This window comes from Haliaeetus leucocephalus, unplaced genomic scaffold, assembly GCF_000737465.1.
Source record: "Haliaeetus leucocephalus isolate CR32 unplaced genomic scaffold, Haliaeetus_leucocephalus-4.0 Scaffold262, whole genome shotgun sequence".
Lineage (NCBI taxonomy): Eukaryota > Metazoa > Chordata > Aves > Accipitriformes > Accipitridae > Haliaeetus > Haliaeetus leucocephalus.
Genome location: NW_010972698.1, coordinates 5077052 through 5104833, shown reverse-complemented (window position 1 = coordinate 5104833; position 27782 = coordinate 5077052). Strand labels below are relative to the sequence as shown.

Sequence of the window (27782 nt, the reverse complement as noted above, 5' to 3'; positions counted from 1 at the left end):
GGGCCGGGCCGGAGGTGGGGCCCGCCGCCTACCCGGGCTGTCCGGCCGCGCTTCCGGGCGGCCGCGCCCCAGCATGCACGGCGACCGGATGTGCCGCCATCTTTAGGCTCCCTCTCTGCCGTGTATTGACAATAACAAGCCCCGGGCCGGGCCGTGTCCCTCCCTCCCCCCCCTCAGGAAACGCGAGCAGGAGGCAGAGAGGGGGGAGGCGGGAGCCCGAGGAGAGCGGGCCGCGGGGGGGGGAAGAGCGGGCCGGGCGGCGGCGAGGGAGCGGGAAGGCGTGTGGGGCGAGGGGGCTGGAGCCGAGGCGTGAGGGAGCCGCGCTCAGCCCTCCCCGCTGCTGCTCGGCGGAGACGAGGCGGCCGGAGCAGGAGGGCAGCGGGCAGCCGTGGGGGAATACTGGCGTTGGAGAGAAGAATTGAAAGAAACTGGTGGGTGGCGAGAGGCAGGCACGGAGACGCTGCGCTGAGAAAGGAGTAAAAGCAGGAAAGCAGAGACAAACTGCGAGAAGAAACAAAGTAATAAAGAGACGGGGAAGAGAGGAGAGAAAGTGATTCCTCCGAGAAAGAAGGCGGCGAAGCAGAGGGAACACGGAAGGACTCCACTGATGAGAGAGAGGAGTTGAAAGACGCCCCCCCGAGAGACACCAAACAGAGACTGACTCTAAAACTCTCTCTCTCTTTGTCACACCACAAGGATTTGATGCCCCTCAGCCTGTTCACTTCTGTGTGTTCATGTTTCCCACAGGTTTCTCTTCCCCCAACCCCCCAGCTGCAGCCCAGGAGGTCAGACCTGCCACTGATGGTAATACCAGCAGCAGCTCCTCCTGCAAGAAGAGAAAGTTAAATAACAGCAGCAACAGCAATTCTGAAAGAGAAGAATTTGATTCCATTTCTTCCTGCGCCTCTTCTCCTTCCAAAAACACCTCCTCATCATCTTCCTCTGTCATCACCACCTCCTCGTGCTCCTCCTCAGGGGTCGCCTCCTCTAACCATCACCTCCAGAAGAAGCTCCGCTTTGAGGACTCCGTGGATTTTATTGGACTCGATGTGAAGATGGCTGAAGAGTCTTCTTCCTCTTCCTCTCCTGCTGCCTCTTCTCAACAGCAGCACCAACAACAGCTCAAAAATAAAAGCCTTTTAATTTCGTCAGTGGCTGTGGGGCACCATGCAAATGGCCTGACCAAAGCTGCCTCCTCTACTGTTTCCAGTTTCGCCAACAGTAAACCTGGCTCTGCTAAGAAATTAGTGATCAAGAACTTTAAAGGTAACAGGCCGTAATTTGTCACGACCTATGGGGAGCTGACGCTCAACTGTTGTGTTTTGTTTTCAACATGAAAACTGGTTGGCTTTCAGATAGCTCCAAGTTTTACAGGAAATGCTTTTCTGTGGCGAATGTTTCTATACTTATGTAAAGAGGGAATAATGTTTTATGATGCATACTTGCCCAGTCATGTACACATCCTGAGCTACACCTCGCTGCTTGGAATTGTTTTTCAGACTCCTTTCCCTCTGTTTCTTGAGAAGGCCTTAACTTGCATGTTAGACGAAAGGTTTTACTACATAAGTGTGTAAATCGCCTTTCTTCAAACTTCTAACGTTTGATACCTCTTTTCTAGTAATCCTGATTCAGGGCTTGGTATATATTTTAGCCCAGTTCATGATGGCTTTGCACAGAATGCATTCTTTTTAAATTGGGCCTGTCTTGCCTCTATCCGTGTTGTCTGTTTATAGGTTAATCTGCCTGTGCTTAGTTTTAAACTTTGAAACTAAGGTGATTATAAGGCTATTATGGTGGATTTCCTTTCTGGTTTCCCCACTTGTCTTTGAAGTAGGTAGTTGAGATTTTTGCTGAATGTTTTCCTTGCAATATCCTTGCTGTAATTTTTATTTCACTCTTTAACGTCTTTTCTCTGTCTTAACATACTCTCAATTTTGCAAGCTTATGTTATTTTGTAAATCTCTCGAAAGATGTGTTTGGGATTCTTGATTATTGTTGCTAGAGACCAACTGAAGCAGAGAAATGAAACTTTTCTGCTGTGATGCTGCTTCATTTTCTAGTAAACAAAAATATAAATAGGTGTAGGCAGAAAGCTTAGCTAAAATTCTGTCATTTTTTTCCCTGTAAAGATGGAGAAATAGTGGCCTTCTCATTTCCTGCCTCTTGCTATCTTCTAAAATAGTCTGATAGTTTGCTGCCTTGGCTTGTTTTTTCTTTTTCCCCATGTGTTTGGGGTTTGGGGAGGTAAAAGATATTACTTAAATTAAAATTGATTTCTAAATACACAATTGACACAAATGTTCTGTAGAGATGCCGCAGAAGGTAACGATTAGGATTATTTCAGCCACTGTAATGTTTTACAGCAATTGATGATCACAGTGTAACTTTGCTTTTAAGGTCCTCCTAATTCTCAAAAATGTTCTCCGCCCATCACATCATCATCATTTAATTTGACTGATTATTTTAAATTTATACTGAGGTTGCATGATAGTGAGAAATAAGTGCCACTCTTCAGTTGCTTGTACACTATTACCTTTAAGGGAAGTCAACTTTTCATGTTTAAAATATTTGCTAAACGTCATGGATTGCATGGTGCTGTGATCATCATTGCTTATGAACTGGTATTTGAATCACTTGCTTAAAAAGGATGCCTCAGGAATCTGCCAGATTTGCTTTTTATTTTTACTCTCAGGTGCTAAACTGAATAATAAGATTATTTTTAAAGTATTATTAATACTTTATCTTAGTGTGATAGCAATAACATCTTACACAACTTAAATAACTTCCTAAAATCCAGAATCTTGGTATTTTCTGCTGAGTAGCATACTTATTAGTTGCTGGTGAAAATAGGCAAGTCTCGCTTGTAGTTAGCTGTCTCTCTAGATTCTTACGATACAGCTGATGTTGGGATATTGCCAGTATTGTAGGGAAATGCTTGGGAGGACAAAAAAAATTACTTCTCTCTGTTTGTCACTTCTAGAGAAATCACAAAGCTTTACAATTTGTTTTTTACCTTTAGGTATGTAAAAGTTGATTTTAATAGAATATAAACTCTGGGCCAGTTTCACCGGTTGGTGGCATGGATGTGCATGGTGTCTTCCTCCCTAAATTTTATTCTCCTTCCTTCTCCATTTGGGAACATGCTTACTCAGACAGAAGTGGTCATTTTAGCTAGTTATGAGAACACACAGAATTGTAAAATAGTCCTGGTATTCTGAGGGTGTGAGTTGGGGAATCTCTCTTACCCTGTAACAGAAAGAGTCAAATTTGCAAAGCTTGAGCTATTTGAACATTAAGAGAGGGCTTAACTCTAACAAATATCCACTGGCCAAACCCAAGAGAGATATAACTGGATTACTTTAAAATAGGAAGGTTTTCCTTGTGACCATAAAGCCTGTATTACAATTACAGTATTTCCATGCATGTTTCTTGAGGGTTTCTTTCCAATTGTTAATACAGAGTAGAATTAATGAGCAGTAAATTAAAAAAAATAGCTACACACAACTCTATCTTTTAATCCATCATTCTTGGCTTTTATGTTCACTTTTTTAGCTGTGCTGTCCTGGTAGTGAAAAAGAGTGTAATGAAGATGTAGATTAGTCTTGCTGGGTTTTAGCCTTTATCCCTTCTTGAGCTGCTCAGACACAGTACTGTGATTTTTATAAATCACACCTACTGTTTGGGCTACAGATGCTGTGATGTGTATGCGAAGAGCAATGCTGAATTTTTACAATGCGTTACTATTTCAAATATAAATAAGACACTGCTTTTACACGAATGCTTTCTTTTCATGTAAGTATAAATTAAAATCTAGAGCATCAGCCCATACCTCTTTCCTCTCAAAGCTGCATTTTTCACTTCTGTAAAAGGTAAAATGTTCTGCTTTTTCTAAATACTTTCTCAAACTCTGTATAATTTCTTTTAAAGATAAACCCAAATTGCCTGAAAACTACACAGATGAAACCTGGCAAAAACTGAAAGAAGCTGTAGAAGCTATCCAGAACAGTACTTCAATTAAGTACAATTTAGAGGAGCTCTATCAGGTAAGTGCTTATAGTAAAAGTGGTGGGGTAGGGCTTTTCGTTTTGTTGTTGGCTCTTTTTTTTTTCTTAAAACAATTCTGATACAGTGGTAAGAAAATGACATTTTGCTTGATAGCTGCTTTTATCATTGAAAAACTTTTCATCAAATAGTTTCTCAAATTTTAAAATCCTCAGTAAAAATTTCACAAGACCTAACATTGAACTCGGGAAATTTTTTTTACTTGCCACAACATAATTCAAAGTATGGTTTCCCTTACAACAGTTGACAAGAATTAAATAAGGCAAGGAGCCGTATACCCTTTACTGTTTTGGGGTTTATGGTGTGTAGCTGCTAGAGGAGAAATGTGAAATCCTAAAACATTGGTGTTTAGGTAAGAAAAAGACAATTTTTATTAAAATATAATCTGTTTTCTGAAGACAGTGTCTGTTCATGATTGAGGATCATAAATCATTTAAAAACTGAAACTTTTTATTTGACTTCTTAAAACATAGAATACCATTTTTCTTCATGAATTGTATTATTTTGGTTTGATTGAAATTTTTTATCATTCAGCATTCTGTCTATTCTAACAACTGAGAATCAAAATTTATTCCCAGCAACAGTTCCGATTGTTTTGCCCTAAATGTTTTAGGAAGTGATCAGACTTGAACTGCATTTCCTAACTTTTTTTTTTATATGCTCCACTTCTGCTTTTTCGGCTGAATGTGTTAGGGAGACTTCTCCCCCTCGTCACCTTTTCCCTGCTAACATCGTGGTACTTGTGGTTTTAGCAGCCTAGCAATAGTACTGCTTTAGCTAGGTATTAAGAAGCACTTAGACTTTTTACTCTGTACTTTTAAAGCCTTCATTACCTGGTTAGTTGTTTGATTTGTTCCTCTGCGTGTATATAGGTTTCTCTCCATCTGTTTTTACTGTCTCTTCTTCCCCTGCCCTCCCCTTTTCAATAAAAGTTGCATTTGGATGTAAATGGTTTCTGTGAAGACTTGGGGAGAAAAATACTGTTTGAACAAGGTTTGGGGACAGATTTAGAGAAGGATAAATTGCCATTCCTCGTGGAACCAAGAACCTCATGGGCCAGGTTCCTCAGTCCAGTGTGTTTTTAAGCTCATTATAATTTTTTATAATGTTCAATTAATCTAAAAAGAGCTTTTTTCGAGTTTTTCGGGATAATATATAGTATTGTAACTTTTGCAAAATTTGGTGAAGCTAATAAATTACAACCCACTGTATTGGTTGGTATTGTAAATTACTTACTCTGGACTGAACAACAGAGCCAATAACTGTTAATTAAATACTTGAAGGATATCCAAAATTGTTTAAAAATACAAAGTTCTATTGAAAGGCTTGCTTTTGCTTCACAGTTATCACTTAAATTTCTGCTCACTTTTACCACAGGCTTAATTGAATGTTGCTTGTGCTCAGAAAACCAAAAATACACTTTTTTCTTTTAAATCTCGATTTTAACATTGTAATAACTTTCATACTTTTCAATGAAATAGAGTGCAATCAAGTATGAAATTTTTTTTTATAAATCTAAAAATAAATGTCTTGATTTAAAAATAGTAATAGGAATCACTAGTGTTTTTAAATGCTAACTAAACTAATGTCATTTCTGAACAGCTGTTTGGTAAATGGATCTGATGCCAAATATGCCTTGGCAGACACTATTATCCAAGCATAGAGGGGAATTGCAAAAGAGTCTGCAAATGTTCTTCTGCACACCTCAAAATGAGTTACTTCTTTTTTTTAATGGAGTTACACTTCTTGAGTTTGGTTTAACTCTTGTCTGTTGGAAAATCCCACTGAGGAAACATTTTGAGGCTTTATTTCTTTGTGAGACACTGGCTTCGTACTTGCTTTGTTCCTCCCCAGCAAAAGAAATTATACACATCTTTGATCGCTTTATTGGAAAAGCTGCTTTATTAGAATAAATTTCCTTAGATTAGTACCAGAAAATAGACATCGAGATCTTCAGTACCAGATCCCTAGTTAATTTTTTTTTAATCAGTCGCAGAGTTAAGTACTTCTGGAAAGTTCTGATTTTTCTCTCATCAGAGCTGCATTCAGTTCTTTTTCCTACTTTTGCCCAGCACACAAATCCAGGTGTGGATGCTGCAATTAAAAAAAAAAAAAAGGCAAACGAAAAAAACAACAAAAACCGCCAGCAGAATATATGTTACACAAAGGAAATATGATGCTTCACCTTCAGATGTTCTGACCATCTTCAGGGAACAGATTCCCTGATCAGAAAGTTTTATTCCACTAATTCAGAACAAGATAATTTTGTGAACTAGAGCCCCTAAAGTTGTTGGAAAATTTTGATAGATTACAATTATTGTTGTGTAATGCCAGTAATTAAATTTGCAAAGCATAATATTGCAGTAGTGGTGTTATGCTCCACAGAGCAAATGTTAGTAAAAGGTTTTGTATTCATGTGCTTAGACAGTTTAATATCTTAAAAAAAAATATATAGTAATAATTTGAGCAGAATTCACAAATTAAAACATTTCTGTGGCTGTTATCAGTGAAGATGCAGAAGTTTTGCACTTGATGTTCAAATACTCAATACTAGCAGACGTGTTTAACACTTTGGAGTTTCTGATACACAAATGCAAAAGAATGGCTTTATATGAACACTGCTTAAAAGTAAGTGCATATTAATGTATCTTAACTTATTTCCCTAAGAGTTAATAGTATGAGTTTGTCCATCTACAGTGCAGAGGCTAAATTCTTTTAAGGATTTGGAGCAGCATGGTTAAATAGTACTGGTTTTGATAGACAGCAGTTACAAAAATGTTGGTAGTTGAGATGGATGAACTGACCAGAAGTACAGCAAAATGGCCACTGGTGTCCTAGGCTGGTAGGTAGAAGCGAGACTAACGGTGGTTAAGCCGGTGACTAGCAAGTTCTATCTAAAACATTCATCTTCCCAGCTCTCAGCTGGCTTCTCCAAAGTAAGTGGGAGAAAAGAAGAAACCCATTTATTGCACTTGCTGAAGGCCTCATCAGGCTCTTCAAGCTTAGTGTTTTCCATCCCCTTTTTCTTCTGAAATCAAGTGTACCAGCTATTTCCTGTTTTGTTGCTGTTTCATTTAGAGCCTGACCGTGTGTGTACAATAGCAGAATAGAGTTGAGCAGTGTCTGTAACCTACTGTGTGAACTGTAGAATATGTTTTCCTATCACATCATTGTATTTATTTGCGGTTTCTTAAGTGTTAAGGCTGAGGGTTGAATTTGTTGCTATTTCCAAGTATTAAGATATGTACACTTCAAGGATAATTCTGCCTTTCCTAATAATCATCATTCAGACCTGTTTTAGTCTTAAGTGGCACACTGACTCTCTTGTTACACCTGTTTGTTTCTGACAGTAAGCTTATGCAGGTTTGGTTTTCTTTTGTTGTTATTGTTGTGTAGGATGATTTTGTTGTGGGTTTCTGTTTTTTTTGTGGACGTTTTGTTTGTTTTAACTCATCTGTGTCCTAGAGCCAGTATTAGCTGTAGTGAACTTGCTCTAGAGAGTTGTTTACTGTTGATACTGAGAATCATTACTGTTGATATCCTAGGATAAACTGAGGAACTCCTTGTTTAGCTGTTTTGATTGTTGCTGTGCTTTTAGTGGTGGCTGCTTACTGTTTGCTGGTGGCTCCTATTTGGACTGTTGGGAAGTACCCTGTAATGGAGTAGATCTGCTCTGTTGTGCTGCTTTTGACTGGGATAGAGTTAATTTTCTTCACAGTGGCTGGTATGGGGCTGTTTTGGATTTGTGCTGAAAACAGTGCTGATAACACAGGGGTGTTTTCATTATTGCTGAGCAGCGCTTACCCAGAGCCAAGGCCTTTTCTGCTCCTCACCCCACCCCACCAGCGAGGAGGCTGGGGGGGCACAAGAAGTTGGGGGGGGGACACAGCCGGGACAGCTGACCCCAACTGACCCAAGGGATATCCCAGACCATAGGACGTCATGCTCAGCATAGAAAGCTGGGGGAAGAAGAAGGAAGCGGGGGGACACACATTCAGAGTGATGGCGTTTTGTCTTCCCAAGTCACCGTTAGGCGTGATGGAGCCCGGCTTTCCTGGAGATGGCTGAACACCTGACTGCCTATGGGAAGTGGTGAAGGAATTCCTTGGTTTGCTTTGCTTGCGTGCGTGGCTTTTGCTTTACCTGTTAAACTGTCCTTATCTCAGCCCATGAGTTTTTTCACCTTTACCCTTCCGATTCTGTCCCTCATCCCGCTGTGAGGGAGGTGAGTGAGCAGCTGGCTGGGGCTTAGTTGCCGGCTGGGGTTAAACCATGACATCTGTATACTTCTGAACTAGCTGTCCCTGCATGGTTGCCTGTGGTTGCTGGCATACAAACTTGACCTTCCAGTCCTTTTTTTCCTATGGTTTGGTTGTACTGACAACTGAAGTATTTCCTTTAAAAAATAAATAAAATCAAGAGGCATTAGTTGAAAATCATATATACCTCTTCTGTCTAGCTTCTACAGAATATTTTATTTATTTACAGAATAATCACATATTGTCTTTCACCAATCTGCAAAGAGTTAAAGTTGCATGGTTGCTTTCCAAATCTGGGCAATTGGTATAAATTTTGTAAAGTATTGACTTAAAGCCTATGGACTTGAGAATGCTTGTTTGCTTGATCAATCTCCAAGACATGTCTCCATTAAACTTCTTTTCGCTTCTCGCTGTGAAGCACAGCAACAATTCTTCTAATACTTGATTATGATGCAGAAATCTGCGATTTGTCACTGTAAACATCTGGAATGTAGTCACACTACTAAAAATTGTTCAGAATTTTAACTAATTCAGGCAAGGGGTTGATGGATGGAGATATATATGTATATAAAATATGTATATGTATGTACTTTTGGGGTTGAGGGAAGCTTAATCAAGGAAGGAACTCCAAAAGCAAATAACACTAGCAGTGCTTTACCATTATCAGTGTGACTTGCAGAGCACAGCAGTTAATAAAATTAAGACCTTAAGTGTCTGAAGTATGAAACCCAGCAAGCTGCTGGAACATATTAAACTAACATCCTTGGTCTTAAGAGATGCAAGTCCTGCAGTTCCTTATGAGATACTGGTACTCCAACTGAAATTAATAAACTAAGCTGTTCAGGGCATGGCCTTCCATTTTCTCTTATTACCATTATGGTACCCATATATAGTGCCATGTCTCTCTCTGTTTTGCATGCAGCTGTTAACTATGTTACAATTAAGCTGGTAGATTTTTGAGTGAGAAGCAGAAGAATTCCATGGTTGTTCTGGGGGTTTTCCCCCCTTTCTTTGTAAAACCACATATAAGAACATAAACAGATTTCTTAGTATCTGTTTCTCTTTACTTCAGGCTGTTGAAAATCTCTGCTCCTACAAGATTTCTGCAAACTTGTACAAACAACTGAGACAGATCTGTGAAGACCACATTAAAGCACAAATTCACCAATTCAGAGAATATCCTTTTTTTAGCTGTTGACAAGCCAAAATGTTTTTACCTGCCAGTATGTGGTGATGGATTTCTTTGACTAGTTCATGACACTGGGCCGTGGTAATCTGAATTCCTAGTTTTTGCATAATTGGGTCTGGTTTTTTGTTTGTTTGTTTTTTTTTTTATGGGACCTCAGAGAACACTACTAGTTCCTTTATGTCTGTGACCATTTGAAAAGTTTGTGAGAAAGTTTCATTGTCTTTATGAAAGAGTTTGACATATTACAAAAGCTCATATTAGACTTAAAGCAAGGCTTTAAAAGGCTGTATTGATGATATCACTTCAGGCTTTTTTATATGCTGAACTCGCTATGGTCAGGTACCTAGAAAAGTCTTCCAAGAAGCAGCTCTTGTTTTCTTTTTGAAAAGTGCTAGTGGTCTGGCAGCATACAATGCTAGTGGTTCTGAGGATCAAAATGTTTTATTTTCAGAAGTTTTGAGTGGCATCAGATCAAGATCCTGTTAAGTGGATATTAGTTAGTACCAGAACTATGCAGTGGGCTGAATACAAGTTAAATTTCAAGGACAAAATTTATCTTTTGAGGTTATCTCTTAACATGAGCTGAAATTATAGTATCTGTGTAGTGGTGGGCCCTTACGTGTATTGTGGATTGTTGGTTTTTGAGGTGTGGGGATATGTATGTTTGTTCCACTCGCCAGGAATGGGGCATTAGACAAAACATTAAAAGTATTTAGATCCTTTTTTTTTTTTTTTTAATTATTCAGATAATTTTGATTTCTCATTATTAACACAAGGGCCCTCATTAAAATATAAACAAACATGTTGCAAGAAGTTAGCTGGTTCTTTTGGGGAGTAGGTGAGTTTGTTGTGCTGTTAAGTGTCTTTAAAAAAATAATAATAATGTTGATTCATTTCATTGCTAACACTACCTATTAATCATAATTTTCTTAATGATTTCTTCATGGATTCATTGGATAGTGTCCTTTTTCTAAAGAAAATAGACAAATGTTGGCAAGATCACTGCAGACAAATGGTAAGTTTTTTATCTTTTTAAAGAAAACCAGTTGCCTAGTCAGTCTATGTTTTGCTTAACTTTGCTCCTTTACAAACATACTGTGCTTCTGAAATGTTGTCCTAAATTTATATAAGTCTTCTTTGTGAAATACAACTGTATCTACTTTGTTAGAAATCAAGCCTTGAAAATACTTGTCTGTAGTGTGTTTCTTGACTCATTGGTCTGATCTTGGACACACACACCCCCAACTCCTAACTGTTTTTTCTATGCAAGCCTTTCTCCTCTTATACCTGTTATAAAAGGAGCTATTATTTTATACAGAAAGATGCTAAATGTCGCATTGATCATCTTGCTGAGATTGGCAGAATATTTTAAACAAAGCAACACTGTCTAAGAAAGCACTGCCTGGAAACTGTCAGTGGGATTTTTTTTGTTGTTGAGCATAATTTGCATTGCTCTTCAATTAAGAGTAAAATGATTGTGGCTTTTTTATTCCTTCTCATAACAGATTATGATTAGAAGTATCTTTTTGTTCTTGGATCGAACTTACGTACTTCAGAATTCAATGCTGCCATCTATTTGGTAAGGGCACAAAGAATAAAATTATTTGGGGTTATTATTTAAATTATCACATATATCTTGCTGATTTTCAGGTGAGTTTTTTTAATATAAACTTTGTAGTGACCTGTAAATTAGATGGTGAATGCATACGTGCTTGTTGCAAAGGGAGATTTCAGTTTTAATTTATTTGCTATGAATTACAGGATTCTTCTAGAATAACTGTGATAGCAAATTTCATTTAAGTAGGTATTAGCCTCCGGTTTGCACTGTTAAAGGAAAGGGCTTGTTCAACAACTGAAGTGCGAGGGTTTGGGTTGCCCAGTTACTGGCTTTAACATGCACAGTATTCAAAGTTCCATAAGGATTTTTGAAGGGAAAAGTTACCTAAAATAAAAGCAAGTTACTCTCTTTTGGACTTCAACCTTCCCCTACTTCCACCCTCCAATATTTTAATAGTTAGCAAATGCCCTACGGTGCCTTTGGCACTACCTGAATTACTTTGCCGGAGAGATTGAAGGAGTGGTGGGTAGAGCGCCTGGCTTTTCCTAAAAGTATGAGACCCACAGTTTCAAATTCATGGAAAGGTTTAACTGGGATGCCCAAAGCAGAGATCCCTGTCTTTCACATCACTGAGTTCTTCTTAGGTCTGCCTAAGAATTAGAGATTAGAAAGTGGTGGACAAAAAACAGTGTTGTCCAACAGCTTAACCATGGAAGTGGGACCCAGGATGACATTATCCTTTTCTCGTGAAGGCTGCTGTTCATTCACTTTCCATCATCCTGCTAACCAAGTGAAAAATAAAGAAGCTGCAAAAGTTAGGTGGTTATTTAGGAAAAAATACGTGCTTTGGTCTTTTTAAAATTTGTAGCTTACTGTTGATGCTTTGTCATGGTTTATTTTAGTGTTTGTGTTTGTTCATCTTGAGTGATTTGGGGGCAGAGGGATGAGGAATTTGAAGAATGCTAGTATTTATTGGCCTCTATTTGATCTAGATCAAATTTTATTAATAGAGAATATTTGGGGTTGATTCTTACACAATTTATTGAACAGTCTTTATTTTCTTTTTAGGGATATGGGGCTAGAATTGTTCAGAACTCATATAATCAGTGATCAGAAGGTTCAGAACAAAACTATTGATGGCATTCTTCTGCTGATTGAGAGGGAAAGAAATGGTGAGGCTATCGATAGGAGTTTACTGCGAAGCCTGCTAAGCATGCTTTCTGACTTGCAGGTGAGTAAACTTGTTTCACCTTTAAATCAATGAACAGCTCAGATTCTTACTTGGTGCTCAGTAAGCTTTACCCTGGATTGCTATTGTGTTGTTTCCCTAGATTTATCAAGACTCTTTCGAACATAGATTCTTGGAAGAGACTAACCGACTGTATGCAGCAGAGGGACAGAGGCTTATGCAGGAACGAGAGGTATTTTGAATGTTTAACAATGTTTGTTATGCCTAATGACAAAGCATTTGTCAGGGAAAGGAACTATTCTGCTGCCTTAGCCAGTGTACAGGGCAATAATGTGATGTTTACGTTTTATAGTACTCTGAAAAAGGAAATTCACATGCAGTTGCCTTCAGTCACAGTGCTAATGGTTTCTGCTTAAAACTGGAGCTGCTGCTGCTGTCAGACTAGTGCTGTCTTCCCCTCCACCCCCACCCCCCCCACCCTTGATTTTTTTCAAACATACAAAACTACTCTGGCATTTTCAGGTTCCAGAGTATCTTCACCATGTCAACAAGCGCTTGGAAGAAGAAGCAGACAGGATAATCACTTATTTAGATCAGAGCACACAGTAAGTGCAATCTCTCTTTGCTTGGTGGTGTTAACTGTTTGGCTCTTCTTCTGTTGAGGGCCATCTAATAGCTACAGCTTATTTCAGTTATTGACTGACCATCAAATGCTTTTCACTTCCCACAATTCCTTGTTTAAAATGAAGCACTGTCTTGGCTCACACAGCTAATATCCTTTTCTTCTAAGCCACCAGTTATTCTGACGTAAACATTGTTGGGCACTTGGTTGGAAAAAAAATAGGCTGCCATCCCCAGTCCAAACATCTCTTTCTTGCTGAAACACAGTTAATCAGCTGTCGTCCTACCTGAAAAAGATAGGAAGCGGGATAGAGAATTCTCAGGCTAAAGGCTCTGAATATTTACATAAAAATATTTGCATATTCTTTATGGAGTCTGGGAAATTATTGACTAATAACACCCTTAAATCTTTTCCACTTAAGAGGCAGGGTTTCCTCAAATACAATCAAGGGGAGGTCATGACTGGTAGGACAGGAGAAATGTTCTCCTAACATAAAGCCACAGCTGTCGTGTCTGAGAGAAAATGTAGGTCACTAATATAACAAAACTCTTCAAGCAAGTAGTAGCAACTTCTTAAAGAGCAGATACAGAGGATCTCTCTGAGAGGAAGGTGTTTTATTGCTACCAGCATACATTTTTATTTCCTTCCTCCTTCAGCTGTTAAAAACATTTAGCTGTTTAGTGGCTTCCTTCTTCCACACCATTATTAGTGGCCAACTCCCTATTTTGTTTTAATACTTCTTGACTCATGCGGTATTTTTTTTCTTCTTGGTTTGTCTCCCAAGACATGAATCTCCTCCCACAAAACAGGAGAAGGTATATTCTTTGACAAACTTTTGCCTGATTTCTTCACTGATGGAATCACTGTCCAGCTGCCTAGAGGTCATGTACAACAGGCTTATTGTGCGAATTAAATCCTCAGTCAGCAAACAGAAAAAAAGATTGCTTACTGGGGAGGAAAAAGGATAAATATGTGTATAATTATTTTAGGTCCTTGGCCACACATAATTAGAGCACTCCCAATGACAAGTGTAGTTAACATAATCTCAACAAAAGGATTTAAAACTGTCAATAATGGAAAAAGGAAAAGTAATTCTAAACGTTTTTTCTATAGGAAGCCACTAATTGCTACTGTAGAAAAGCAACTTCTAGGTGAACATTTAACAGCCATTCTTCAGAAAGGTAATCCTTCTTCTTTATAGAAATGTTTCTGATTACTGCTTCGGGGCTTTCAATTCCTGTGCTGAAAAAGAAAGGACAGATTCAGATGCTGGGGGAGGACACAAACTACATCAGTCTTTAACGCCCTTTGCTACTCAGTTCATGAAATAGCATTGACCATTTTGCAAGAGGGCAAGTACCATTCTCTTTGTCAGAGGTAAGAAGACACAATGAGGTCTTCAGATACACAGCAAAGCAAAAGGAAAGCTAGAATAGGGGACTTGAGTTCAGTGTGTTAAGTAGCATTTTGAAGACTAAGAGGTAAAGGAGTAGCCTTTGAATTATGGCTGTATCAGAAAGGGGAAACAGTGATTACTTGCTGTTCACAAAAAGTAGCTTGTTTTAAAAACTTAGTACAATTTGAGCAATGAAGTACATTGCTTCAGTTCTGCAGTAGTCTCTGTGCAGTCCAGTGACCCTCTGTTGCTCTGAGGGATAGTCTGGAAATAGATACGGGTGCAACAAGAGTTGCATAATAAAAGAAAATGATCAAGTCCTTACTAGCCAGATTCTGGATGAAACAGGTATGTGAGCATCTTTCTGCACATCTGTAACAGACTCTTTATTGAGAGAAGTAGCAAGTTTGCAGTATTTGCCCATCTACTTTCTTAGAACCTTGCTGTGGAGCATCAGGCCTTCTCTGCCAAAAAGGTAAAAAGTGAAAGGTGACAATATTTCTTGAAGCTGCTTGCCTTTGAACATCTGTAAAATTTATTTTACAGCTCGAATTGAGACTCAGAGCTCTGTCTTGCCAAGGAACCTTTCCTACAGATCAGTAGAGTGTAAACTTTACAAATCTTTAGGGAATAGTAAAGCAGAAGTAAGCAAAGGTGTTGTGCTAAGTATTTTATGTAAAGTACATGTAGCCTAGCATATCCAGTACAATAACAAGGATTTTAAGGTTTGAGCCAGTTCAGGTAGCCATGCTGTGTTTCACTGTTAAATGAGGTAGCTTAACAAAAAAAACAAAACAAAACAAAAAACACCACTAATTGCTTGATTAAAAAATACTAGCTTTGAAGAGGTCCCTTACTGTAATAATATGCTGTGCTTTCTTTGGATTATTCTGGGTTTAATTTCAATTTAAATTCTCTCATTTGCAGGTTTAAACCACCTTCTTGATGAAAACCGAATTCAAGACCTATCTCTTCTATATCAGTTGTTCAGTCGTGTGAGAGGCGGAGTACAGGTTCTCTTGCAACACTGGATTGAGTACATAAAGGTACTGTTCCTAGAACTCTGGAACAGATACCACTATTCTATCAATGGGGTTTATACACAGATATTTGAGTCATGTCTATAAACTACTGCATTTTTCTAAGAATTAAAAGACTACTCGCTTATAAACATATATTTAATATGCAGCTTTTGAAACTGTACTAGGAAAAGTAGAGTAACTGTTCTAGCCCTATTGAAGAAAATACTGAACATTCAGTTGAGTTACTGAACTCCAAATAAATTTGGAGTTTTTATCTTGCTTATAGTTAGTTGTGGGGGACAACTATATTTCTCCAATAGCCATTTTGGTCATGGCAGAATGTTTCTGTCTTCTCCCTGCTAAAATTTCTTGTCTGAATGAGTGGTAGCTTAAATTACCAACCAATTGAAGTTCAAACAGCACTTGAATATCACTTAAGATGTTTAATCTTATTACTCAGTGAAAATGTTGTCACAGAAAGTATGGTTCTTGTGAAGGAAGGCTTTGTAATGGCATAGGAGTACTGTAAATAAAATTGAGTTTAGTGGAAGCTTTACCTGTGTAAAACCTGAGGATATAGATGTTTAAATAGGGTGTGTTAATCTTGTCATGTTTATTTCTTCAGACAAAAGTTCTGAATCTGTTTAGTTATTCATAGATTGATTTTGAATCAATATACAAGGTCAAGAAATTATTATATAGTAAATACTTCACAATGCCATTACTTCTGTTGTGTTAGTGGAACTAATATGAATACCAGAAACAAGACATTACAAAGGTAACTTAGGCTTTTAGAAGTCTTATCATTTAAATTCATTATTCAGGCTAACTGAAAGGTGTGTTTTATTTTGCAGGCGTTTGGTAGCACCATAGTAATTAATCCAGAAAAAGATAAAACCATGGTCCAAGAACTACTTGATTTTAAAGACAAAGTTGACCACATTATTGATATTTGCTTTCTCAAGAATGAGAAGTTTGTAAATGCCATGAAAGAAGCCTTTGAAACATTCATTAACAAAAGACCAAATAAGCCAGCTGAACTCATAGGTATTTTTCTTCAGTTTATTCCCATGTGAGAATTTGGGTGGGGGACAAGAGAGACTTGCTGATGCAGCTTACGGATGGAATATGATGGAATTGTGCGTTAAAAGACATTATGTACAATGCATTGTCAAACTGGGGATCTACCGTGCCACCTTATGCAAGTGAATTATTTGATAGGATAGCATTAAACATTAAGAATAAGCTCTGTTCATCAGTTCACTGGCTAGGCTATAGAATAGTGAAGAACATTAGAACTTAGGCATTCCAGCAATTGACTGGTGTCCAGATGTGAGAATACTGCTAATAATTTGACTTCTTCAGAGGCTTACATAATTGTGCCACCAACACAGAGCTATTAGGAGCTATCTGTGTTTTAATATATTAAAAGTGAAGAGAGGTGGGGATGTTAACCTCTCATGTTATGGGGACAGAGCCTCTGTAGTTTGCAAAGAATGTTGTTTACAGATTTGTGCATTACAAGCCTGACTCTTCACTTTTGAATACCTTAATCATTTCCCCACACAGTGAATAATACCTGCTTTGCAATCTGTTGTGCTGTTAGGCTTGTGGAGTAATGCTTTCTGCCCTCCTTTTTTTTAAATTAATTCACTAACTGTAACGTGCTTACCAAACCATTTGAAATTAAACAGTAATCTGCTAGAGAAATTCAGCAGTATAGTGAACACATTTAAATAACTGGTTTACATATTTTTCATCTGATCTTTTTGCTTCTATTATAGCCATGTCAATCTATAGCGATAGTGACTTTTTACTTTGAGATTGTAATATGGACCAGGATTTTTTACATACACAAAAATCTTTTCTAACATTATGTATGCTAATAAAGTTAAGATGCAATAATTGCTTATCCGAAAAAAGAGATTGTTATAATGTTTTTATAACTTTATAGCCTCTATGAAAATATATCAAGCTAGCTGTGATGAAACTGATTTGAAGGTGATTTCAGGATCCTTTACATTTCCAGCAGATTTCACAATGTTGGGGGGTTTTTTAAATTAAATTATTATTTCATTGTGATACTAAGCATATGCTGAACTTCTTATTCCTCAACACTCTTCTAGCTAAATATGTAGATTCAAAGCTTCGTGCAGGCAACAAAGAAGCTACTGATGAAGAACTTGAAAAAATGCTGGATAAAATTATGATCATATTTAGATTCATATATGGTAAGTATTGGTTTTTTTGTGGGGATACAGTTGTTTAATCACTAACATAAAGGTACTTCAAAATAATTTTTGCAGTCTGTCTGTGTTTTGAAGTGTTCATTCTCTGTAGATGCAGTTTGCTGGTGTAATGCTGTTTAACTAGTTTGCATGTTAAAATGCCAATATTAAGACCTGACTTGGAATCTGTGGAAATCTTAATGTGAAGGCCCTTGTTAGCTTTACTGAGCTTTGAATTGTTTAAAACAAACAATGATTTGTGATCACTGTCAAATCTCATCTCTTACAGGAAAAGATGTCTTTGAGGCCTTTTATAAAAAAGATCTAGCAAAGAGACTATTAGTTGGGAAGAGTGCATCAGTAGATGCTGAAAAATCTATGCTTTCCAAACTCAAACATGGTAAATATCTATCAGCTTGCTTTCTTTTAAAAATAGTTGTTTTAACAGGCCTTCCCAGAAGTGCTATTTGTATTTCCCCTTTACGTGAGGGCAAAAACCTCATGTGCAAGTCTTGAATGACTGGTGGGTTTTGAGACTCATTTACTTATAGTTTTGTAATTCTAGCAGCAATAGCCAAAAACCAGGAGCTTAAAGTGCATGGTGTATCTTGGCCTGTGGGATAGAGTCGAGGTTCCCTGCTGAATAAATCAGTGATATGCTCAGAGAACTTGAGAGGCTGGCTTCTGCTTGTTATTCACTAGTATAATGTCTGAAACATGATGCTGCCAGCTAGCAGTCTTCTAGTCTGGTCTTCATTGTTTCATAGGATGGAGTCTTTGAGTGGTAAGAGTAAGATGTTTAGAACTTGATCTTGTTCTGCCACCAAGAGACAAGTTTGGCAGGCAGCTGATAGGGATTAGAATTGTTGTCTGAGTGACAGGTTGCCACTGGAGTCCTCGGATGAACAGTCATGTCCATGTGGAAAAACAATTGGGTTGCAAAATAGCTGCCACATTAAAACCTTTTCCCCCTTCTTGTTTATAACCTTATTCTGTATCTTAATTAGAATCCAGGTCTTTGTGTAAGAATATATGCTGAAATAGGTTGTCTTGCTTCAGAGTACATTCTGATATTTAGAATTAACTACTCTATCGTGTTGAAAATAAACAAGATTAATTTTTAAGATTTACATGTTCTCTTTTACAGAATGTGGAGCTGCTTTCACCAGCAAACTTGAAGGAATGTTTAAAGATATGGAGCTTTCAAAAGACATAATGATACAATTTAAACAGGTACTGTGGGAAAGCCTGCCATGGCTCCTTCATTTACTCACTTTTTGAATGAGTTATTCTCAGAAAGCCTAACAAGAGGGTGCATGATGTCTTCAGTTGTGAATATTTCTATTGTAATTGTGTTAAACTCCTCTTGAATTATTCCAGTTGTCTGTAATATTCTTCCACTACAGAGAAAAGGACTTTATAGGCGATTGCTTTCAAAAGGAGTGGACAAAAGCCCAACTGGGAAAACAGTCTCTACTGAAAATCAGTTGGAATCTATTTCTTAATTCTGTGCTGTCTGTGCTTTTGAAAATTTTACTGAATTTATTAATGGTTTTCCTGAAAAACAAAGAAAAAACCTGAAACAAGAAGCTCCTTAAAAAAACCAAACAAACAACACAGTAATAAAAGAAGAATTGTAAACTTAAAAGACATTTTCACACCAGTTATAAAACATTTTTAACACCACTATATTCTGATGGACTGGCTTGTAAGTTTTTGCCCATTAGTTCTGGTGGTTCTGTAATGTCTTGATTACAAGAAAATTTTAACATTCTTTCCTCCATTCACACATACTTAGGTACATCTTCACATCAGCCTGCTAAAACACTTACTTCGCTCTTTTCTTTCTGTGTGGAAGTACCTTTGGAACTTCAGAAAAGTGCTTTTTCTTATCCTAATTTCCTTGAGTGTAACTTGCAGTTTATATAGCTGTCCTGGTTTCGGCTGGGATAGAGTTAATTTTCTTCCTAGCAGCTGGTATAGTGTTATGGTTTGGGTTTGGTATGAGAAGAATGTTGATAACACACTGATGTTTTCAGTTGTTGCTAAGTAATGTTTACAAGAAGTTGAGGATTTTTCGGCTTCTCATGCCCAGCCAGCAAGAAGGCTGGAGGGGCACAAGAAGTTGGGAGGGGACACAGCCAGGACAGCTGACCCAAACTGGCCAAAGGGGTATTCCATACCATGTGACGTCATGTCCAGTATATAAACTAGGGGGATCACTGCTCAGGAATTAACTGGGCATCGGTCAGTGAGTGGTGAGCAATTGCCTTGTGCATCACTTGTTTTGTATATTCCAATCCTTATATTGTCATTTTATTATTGTTGTTATTATCATTATTAGTTTCTTCCTTTCTGTTCTATTAAACTGTTCTTATCTCAACCCACAAGTTTTACCTTCTTCCTTCAATTCTTTCCCCCATCCCACTGGGGGTGGGGGGGGTGGGGAGCGAGCAGCTGTGTGGTGCTTAGTGGCTGGCTGGGGGGGGGTAAACCATGACAATAGCAAAACCATCATAAGGTCACTTGTCTTCTGTGGTCTCATAATGCCTGTTCTAGCTAACTTCAGTTCTATCCCAAATATGTTTAATAAACATTGCTTTATTTAAATTTACTTTGTTTCCTTCTGCAGTATATGCAAAATCAGAATGTACCTGGCAACATTGAACTAACAGTGAATATTCTGACTATGGGTTATTGGCCAACCTACGTGCCTATGGAGGTCCATTTGCCCCCAGAGGTAATGAACATAGATGTATTATACCAAGTATCAGTAATGCATCTTGATATCACCTGCAGCTTGGTTTTAAATTTGCATATAATCTCTAGAAAGAAATGCAGATGTGGTTGGTTTTTTTTAAATAAAGTTTGTTTTCCTTGCAATTCCCTTCATCTTTCTAAGCCTTTATTTAAGGCTTATTTGATTGTGGAGGAGGGAAGGATGCTTTTAAAGTAGAATTGTGTTTTAGTGTTTTGGGTTTTTTCTTTTTTTAGATGGTAAAACTGCAGGAGATCTTCAAGACCTTTTATTTAGGAAAACACAGTGGTAGGAAACTTCAGTGGCAGTCAACACTAGGACACTGCGTACTAAAAGCAGAATTTAAAGAGGTGAGTGTATTGTTTCTCTTGACTCCTGTTGCTTTGCTGATTCCAACTCTGAGTTGTACCTTAGGGATATACTGGAAAGGTTTTTTGTGCTGTGATGGAAAACAGCAATTAATTGCAATTAATTTTAACTTTTGACCTCTTGCTATCATTTCTGGAGTTGTGGTAGTTTCTGAAATAGATGTATTAAGGTCTAAGAAGATGCATCCGATTTCTGTATTGGTCAGAAAAAAAAAAAAGTTGTTGGTTACTGCTTGGGGAAAATATCCAGTGGGTTTAGTTCCATATTAAAAATGGCACTGATTTTTATACTGGGGAGGGAAAAAAAGGGGGCCATATTCCATAGATGACCTTACTTCATCTGACAGCATTAAGCATCTTTACAGTCAGCTTTTCACTACTGAAATAAAGAAAAGTTTTGGATTGTACAAGAACACAACTGTTTTTAAAGGGCTTCCGGTTATTCCTCTTCAGCATTTCTTCATGGGCACAAATATATTTCAAGAAAATTTTTCTTGGAATAGGAATGCTTACCAGTTGTATTTTTCAGAAAAATGTTAATGGTAAAACAAGTATTATCGAACTTGGTTATTTCAAAGATCCTATAGTTCCTAATACTGTGTTTCTTAAACTAATGTTTGCGTTACGCTTTGACTTAAAGGTCTTTCACATTGTAATTTTAAGCACTCAGTGCTTTGAGATTTGTCTTGAGTAAGTTGATGCATATCTTGGGTGAGTTTTGTCACTGGATATAATAGTCTAACCTTCTGACCTCTAGTTTATTCTGCATTTTATAGTAAACACAAGGTGACCAGTAACTTCTATTCTTTCATATTCCCAAATGAATAAAATAACAATCACATCCTTCAAGTGAAATAATTGACATACAGGAGTGACTTGTTCCTTGCACCACCCCACCCCCAAAAAAAAACTCCAAAAAAAACCAGTCTAGTGATGTCTGTTAATTTCCCTTGTAACAGGGCAAAAAAGAACTTCAGGTCTCCTTGTTCCAGACACTGGTGCTGCTCATGTTTAATGAAGGAGAGGAGTTCAGTTTAGAGGAGATAAAGCAAGCCACTGGGATAGGTTGGTATTGAAAACAGCTGACTAATTCCTAGTGTTCTTACAAAAAAAAAAAAAAAAACTCAACATCTTGTTTCTGCTGTAGAGGACGGAGAGCTGAGAAGGACACTTCAATCTCTGGCTTGTGGCAAAGCCAGAGTACTGACCAAAAGCCCCAAAGGCAAAGATGTGGAAGATGGTGATAAATTCACATGTAATGATGATTTCAGACATAAGCTCTTCAGGATAAAGATCAACCAAATTCAGATGAAAGAAACGGTATATTCTTCTTGATCCTCTGGGGTTTAGATCCTTGGATTAAGTATCTTGTTGCCTGCCCATCTACCAGCTTTTTTCCTCTAGGTTGTAATGTACATACTGATATCTTTGTAAAAGTTATATGTATAATTTGGATGATAGCACATACCTAACGATGCTGATTTAAATGTGTGCTTCCATACAAACTTAGACACCAGTGATGCTAGATTTCTCTAAATGAGGTTATTTAAGGGAAGTTCTAATTAGTGAATGGTCTTTTCACCCTTGATCATTCCCTGGAGCTTTACTGAATGGTTTGTGAACATAGAAACAAATTCACAGTGAATTTTCCCTGACAGCCAGGGTAATCTGTGCAAAGATTTTAATTCCTTGTACAATTGGGTTTTTTAATAGACAATTGGTCTTCATATTTGTAAAGGATTTATGTCAAATATTTGACAACAGACATTTTACTGTCTTGCACTGAGAACTGTCTTAGAGATACAAAGAAGAATTGTTTTGACAGTTGTAGTGTTCTCTTTAAAACTTTTCTAAATGGATCCTTCAGGTAGAGGAACAGGCAAGCACTACAGAGAGAGTATTCCAGGACCGGCAGTACCAGATTGACGCTGCAATTGTACGAATCATGAAGATGCGCAAGACACTGAGTCATAACCTGCTTGTGTCAGAGGTCTACAACCAGCTTAAATTCCCAGTAAAGGTGTAGTACTGACTTTTCTTCTTCTAAAACTTTATTATTTCTTTTTATATTACCTGGCCTGTCCTCAGTTAAACAGTGCTTCTGTCTAGAACATGCATCTTTTTACTATTAGGAAGGACAAATACTCACTTTCAGGAATTTTTAAAGTGCCAATTGCATTCATGTATCTGAATATTACCTCAGGCTTTTAGTAAATTAATAAAACCTACTACCAAGGGCTTTCAGAACTGGAGTCTGTAAGCAGTAACTGTGAAGCTAGTTCTCCTTGTATGCTGTTCTTGCATTTAAGTGTTCTGACAATGCATTCTTGGGGACAAGGGAAAAATGATTCAGATATGTAATGCAGGATTGGTTTTGATTCTTAATTTGGTTGATACTTTTTAATAAATTAGTAACCAATAAATGTACAGTGGTTTTTCCAGACACATTATATTGGTTAATATATATATATATACACGCACACATATATATGGAAAGAAAAGTAGATATTGGTGAATGTCTCAAAGCTGATGAAGCCCACAGTTGCAATATAATATGAATAGCTTACTAATTGTATACAAATGGAAATGGATTTTCAAATAGACAGTCATGCATCTGTCCAAGTTCAAATATACAGTGCTTTCTATAAATGGAAATGTAAAATGAAAGGTACTGCCATCTCATTCTGTTTTGTTACCATGTGAAGTTCCTGCAGGCCTGTAAGTATTGCAAAAACTGCAGTTGGGCTTTGCAGGGTTATAACGGATGATTTAAATGCTTTCCATCACTCTTTATCATGAGATGTTTTTATGAAGTCCTTCATCCAACAAAATCATAGGGCACCCAAACTGTTGCAAAACTCACTCGCATCAAGATAAAATGAAACTTGTACCATCTTTTACCAGGTAAAAGTCAGAAATAGAAACACTTCGATACGTAATGCGTGAGAGTTCAGTTTAAACAGCAGCAAATATCTTTCCCTGCTGTCAAAAGGTCTATGCTTAGCTGCAGGCAACAAGCTAATTTTGTAACTTTCTCTTCCATCAATTATATGTTGCAGACTTTAGAAGCTTTGATGCTTTAAGGGATTTTTTTTTTTTTTTTTAAACTGTGATTCCTGTTTCCTCAGCCATCTTAAACAGTATGGATATTTGGCTTAAGTAGAAAGAAAGCACCAAGAAACATTGACTGCAAAGTAATAATGCTGACATCTGCTTTATTTTACAGCCTGCTGACCTTAAGAAGAGAATAGAATCCTTAATTGACAGGGACTACATGGAAAGAGATAAAGAAAACCCGAATCAGTACAACTATATTGCATAAACATACGTTGGCCTTTGTTTTACTGCACACTTGGTGTCATACACAGTTGCCAGTGGATAAACTAGCCTGTTGATCCTGTTAATTGACTTTTTATACTACCGATGATTGAATGAAAGCAGTGTAATGGAAAAGTATAGTAGAGTGGACTTCTTTCAGTGGTTAACATGCCCATTTAAAGAGTACTATTTACATTTTAAGAAGAATGCTGTTGAACTCTTTGCATGTTATTTAGTAAGATGTGCAGAAAGCTGAAAGAAAGTACCTGGTCTTTGTGATTCCATTTGTCTCTGGGTCTGAAGAAGAGTCCCTTGATATATGACAGATGTCTTTCACACCTTTAAATGGAAACAGAAGGTTAATTAATATAAGAAAATAGCCTTTAAAATGCTTAAACTGCATGCAAACTTTTAATTTACTGTACAGAATGCATTTCAGTTAGTAACATACCATTGGTTTGGTTGATGCCCACACTTGGATTTTTCCCTTGAGGGAGGGAAAATGGGGAATAAGCCAAGCTATGCTTATTGCTGATCTAGTGGAAAATACTCTTGGTCGCAGTTAAGACAAAATGGTACCAATATAAAATGATGTATAAAGTTTGCAGTGTGGGCATATGTACTGTATATACAAACACCATTCTTAAATAACTGCTACAACAAAACAAGTTCAGATTAGATTTATATGGCTTGCCTATAAGACTTAGTGTTCACCTTTGGGAATTTTAAGCATAAAACAGCCATAATGGAAAAAGTGACAGTTTTTACTAGTCATGGGTAGGAGGCCTTCACCTCTTGGCAGCAATACTCTAGAAGAGAGAATCTATCTACAGATACCTATGAAAAGCCACACTGTTCTTGTGGTAGAGCTGTAAGAACAAAAATTACAAATGGATTTTAATACTTGTTTTGCTTTGCAACATTCTAAACTTGAACTAACCTCAAGGTTTAGACAGGGCAGCTCTTCTAAGACTGCCCTGCTTTGGATTGCTTTAACTTAAAGCTTTAAGAACTCAGCCCTAGATGTGGCAGGCCTCCTAGAACCCAGAAGCCTACCTCTCATATAGAAAGTTAAGTATTGCTACAAGGCATCTAAAATATATTTTCTTAGATGACCAGAGAGCATTCTTTGCATCTTTATAAGACATGGGAGAATAAGTCACTTGAATGTAGAGCTTTGTTTCAACAAAATGCTTTTTTTTTAATTGCTATAGCAGCATGTGCCAGGAATATATGGGAAAAAAAAGTGTCAGCAGAGAAGGAACTCCTCCACATAACAGTTCTTCCTTACCCAGCCAGGCTTTAGACCTACGATCAGCTGTGTTGCAGAGCTCAGTGAAAAACCTCATCCTCATTCAGGCACTGATAGTCCTGGGGAATACCAGATATTTCTTGAAAGCAAGATGTTACTTTTGTTTAATGGCAGTGTAACTTAGCTCTCTATGATCTATAACTTTTATCACTGTGATCCCACATTCAGGGGTATGCATGTGTGAGAGAGGGAGAGTGTAAGTGCGTGTATTTTGTATCTGACACATCCCATCCTTACTGCTTTTTTTGATCTACTGTTTAATTCCGTATTTTCTCCAGCTGTGTTTTCTCTCAAGCTCTTTTATATGCAGTCCTCAGCTGACAGATGAAGCAGATGTTTTTTTCTCCTACTAAAATTATTTGCTGTCACCCTCTACTAACTGTCATACAGCTCTTTGTGATCTGCAGAAAATCTACCTTATCCTTTGACACTATTGCAGCATAACCACTGGTAGACATCCAGGACCACCCTTGCCTCTGTAAGAAAAATACTAACAGTAGAGTTATCTGGTAAGAAACTTGAAGACTGCTCCTGCAAATCTTTTAAGTATTAGCTCAAATAGAGATCCACCAGGGAGGAAAGAATGCCCCCCCCCCCCCCAAAACCTTCTGTATTTTGCATTCAATGTTCCTTTTTCTTGTATGTGTTTTGTATCTTTAGCCAATAAAAGATTCCTTTTAAAAAGGTGTTTTGTAGAAGGAGCATAAAACTTAACTCTTTGGGAGACAGGAGATGATGAGTATCAGTATTGAACTGGTTCCATTCAGTCTGTTGTAGCATATAAATCTAACACCACTACATGTTTAAAATGCCTATTCTGGTAAAATCCTCCCTCATTAGACAAGTGTGTTGCATTCAGTCAAACTAACTGGAAAGGTCTGAAGGTTTATTTAATTTTTATCCCATCCATTTCAGTAACTTAAACGCAGAAAATACTACATAGAAAATGTCCTCAAATCTTATCAGACTTCCACGATCTGAGGCAGACCCTAAGCGGCAATCTAGTTAAAGCAACCCAAAGAATGGACTTTGAGAACCCTGGCTAGGCTGAGAGAGGGGGTGAGAGAGGGGAGGGGAGAAGGCGTCTCCTTGTATCTTCATGTGTTTTCCCCAAGAACTCATCCATCTCTTCTGCTAAGGTCTCGCGCGTTCCTGGTTAATGACAAAGCTGCAGCCAAGATTTATCGTCCAGCCGTACAACTCTGCAACTTCTTGCTGGGATCATGTGCCTGCCTATTGAGCCATATATATCTCTGTAAGAAAAAAAATTAAAGTGGGCTTGGACCACAACTCATCTGGCTATAACACAGCTTGTCTGTTTGGCCACACATTTTTAATCTTGACTCTTGCATGCAGTTTATAGCACCTTGTTCATAAGAAATTGCAGTTTATTCTTAGAAATATATATTTTAGGTTTTTTAATCTTTATACCCATAAATGGACTATTTTTTTGTCTTGGCTGGTTTAAAAAGTGACCATTTTGTTTAAATGCTGTAATTGCAAATGTGTTGTAAACGTCGTTTTGTTCTATAGTTTACACAAAGGTGCCAAAGTAAATAGTTAATAAAAAAAAAAACAAACCCTAGCAAATCGTTAAGTTGCTTTAGCTGTTCTTCATATTTTGGTCTCTGGTCCTTTTTTTTTTTTTTTTGTCAGCCTTTCATTTTTTCCTAGACATATCATTTGCCCTAATGCTTTCTTTAAAAAAAAAAGTGCATCTAAAGAAATGTTCAAATACCACTTTTTTAGTGATTTCATATAGTAGGAAGAATATTTTCTTTGAAACGTTACACTAAAACTGTAAGAGTACAGCAGCATTCAAAAATGTAATATACTTTTTGTATAACAGTTCTTCAGAGTATGTCTGGAGTGGGGGAAAAAACTAACCCTGTTACTTTTCAGAAGCCTCTTCCCTTGGCTACCAGAATATGAAATTGTGCTTTTTCACTGCATCAAAAAGTTATAGTTTATGCAGACTTGCAAACAGGGCATGTATCACCGTTGCATCCTTCGATGCAAAAAGCAGCAAAACCTTTTTTATGTTTCATAAGTCTGATATGGGTACAGAGAGTCTTTCTTAAGTTGGTAAATAATGTAAATACATGTCCTTTCAGAGAGTGAGTCTGTTATCTAGGTATTTTGTGTCATTTAATAAATATTAAACAGTTTTGTGTTGATAAACTCTTGTGTGTAAAATGCCTTCTTACTCAAAGTTCTGTATGTTGGGCTTACTAATGTTTGTGGCTTTAAATTCTTTAGCTTGTGCTTTGATAGCAAAATACTTGTTTGCTACTTAAATATAATAATAATAATTAGTTCCTTCTTCATTCAGTCATTAAAATCCCTTCAGTTTTCTAAGTGGCTTCCATTCCTGAATTTTTTTTTTTTTTACTAAGTCTTCAACAAGGTTATTGGAGGGGAAGGAAATCAGCATCCTCGCAAACTCTGAATTGGGATTAGAATGTGTAGAAGTGCCAGAAATGATACAAAAGTAGCAAAGG

The 27782-nt window shown here is 37.5% G+C and overlaps 1 protein-coding gene across 2 annotated transcripts; it reads left to right on the top strand.

The window, feature by feature from the left end:
* The first annotated feature begins 95 nt into the window (after positions 1–95).
* Positions 96–26867, top strand: CUL4B (cullin 4B). 2 transcript variants are annotated; one of them, XM_010568966.1, is made up of 20 exons: positions 96–1266; positions 3928–4043; positions 9394–9497; positions 10456–10525; positions 11016–11089; positions 12137–12299; positions 12400–12489; positions 12780–12862; positions 13993–14060; positions 15203–15321; positions 16152–16344; positions 17424–17528; positions 17815–17925; positions 18673–18758; positions 20158–20265; positions 20520–20633; positions 21611–21716; positions 21799–21971; positions 22519–22671; positions 23878–26867. In XM_010568966.1, exons 1-20 carry the CDS (start codon positions 735–737, stop codon positions 23971–23973), a joined length of 2664 nt encoding a protein of 887 aa, XP_010567268.1. In that variant the 5' UTR covers positions 96–734; the 3' UTR covers positions 23974–26867. The 2 variants fall into 2 exon arrangements, with proteins under 2 accessions (XP_010567268.1, XP_010567269.1); XM_010568967.1 differs by lacking the exons at positions 96–1266; positions 9394–9497 and having other exon boundaries at positions 3956–4043; positions 10471–10525.
* The last annotated feature ends 915 nt before the right edge of the window (positions 26868–27782 follow it).

Excerpts from the sequence above, each read along its gene's own strand:
- CUL4B (XM_010568966.1), top strand. The coding sequence starts at position 735 with ATGTTTCCCACAGGTTTCTCTTCCCCCAACCCCCCAGCTGCAGCCCAG. Across the intron at positions 10,526-11,015 it reads AAGATCACTGCAGACAAATG|ATTATGATTAGAAGTATCTT; the intron begins GTAAGTTTTTTA and ends TTCTCATAACAG. Across the intron at positions 16,345-17,423 it reads TAAGCCAGCTGAACTCATAG|CTAAATATGTAGATTCAAAG; the intron begins GTATTTTTCTTC and ends ACACTCTTCTAG.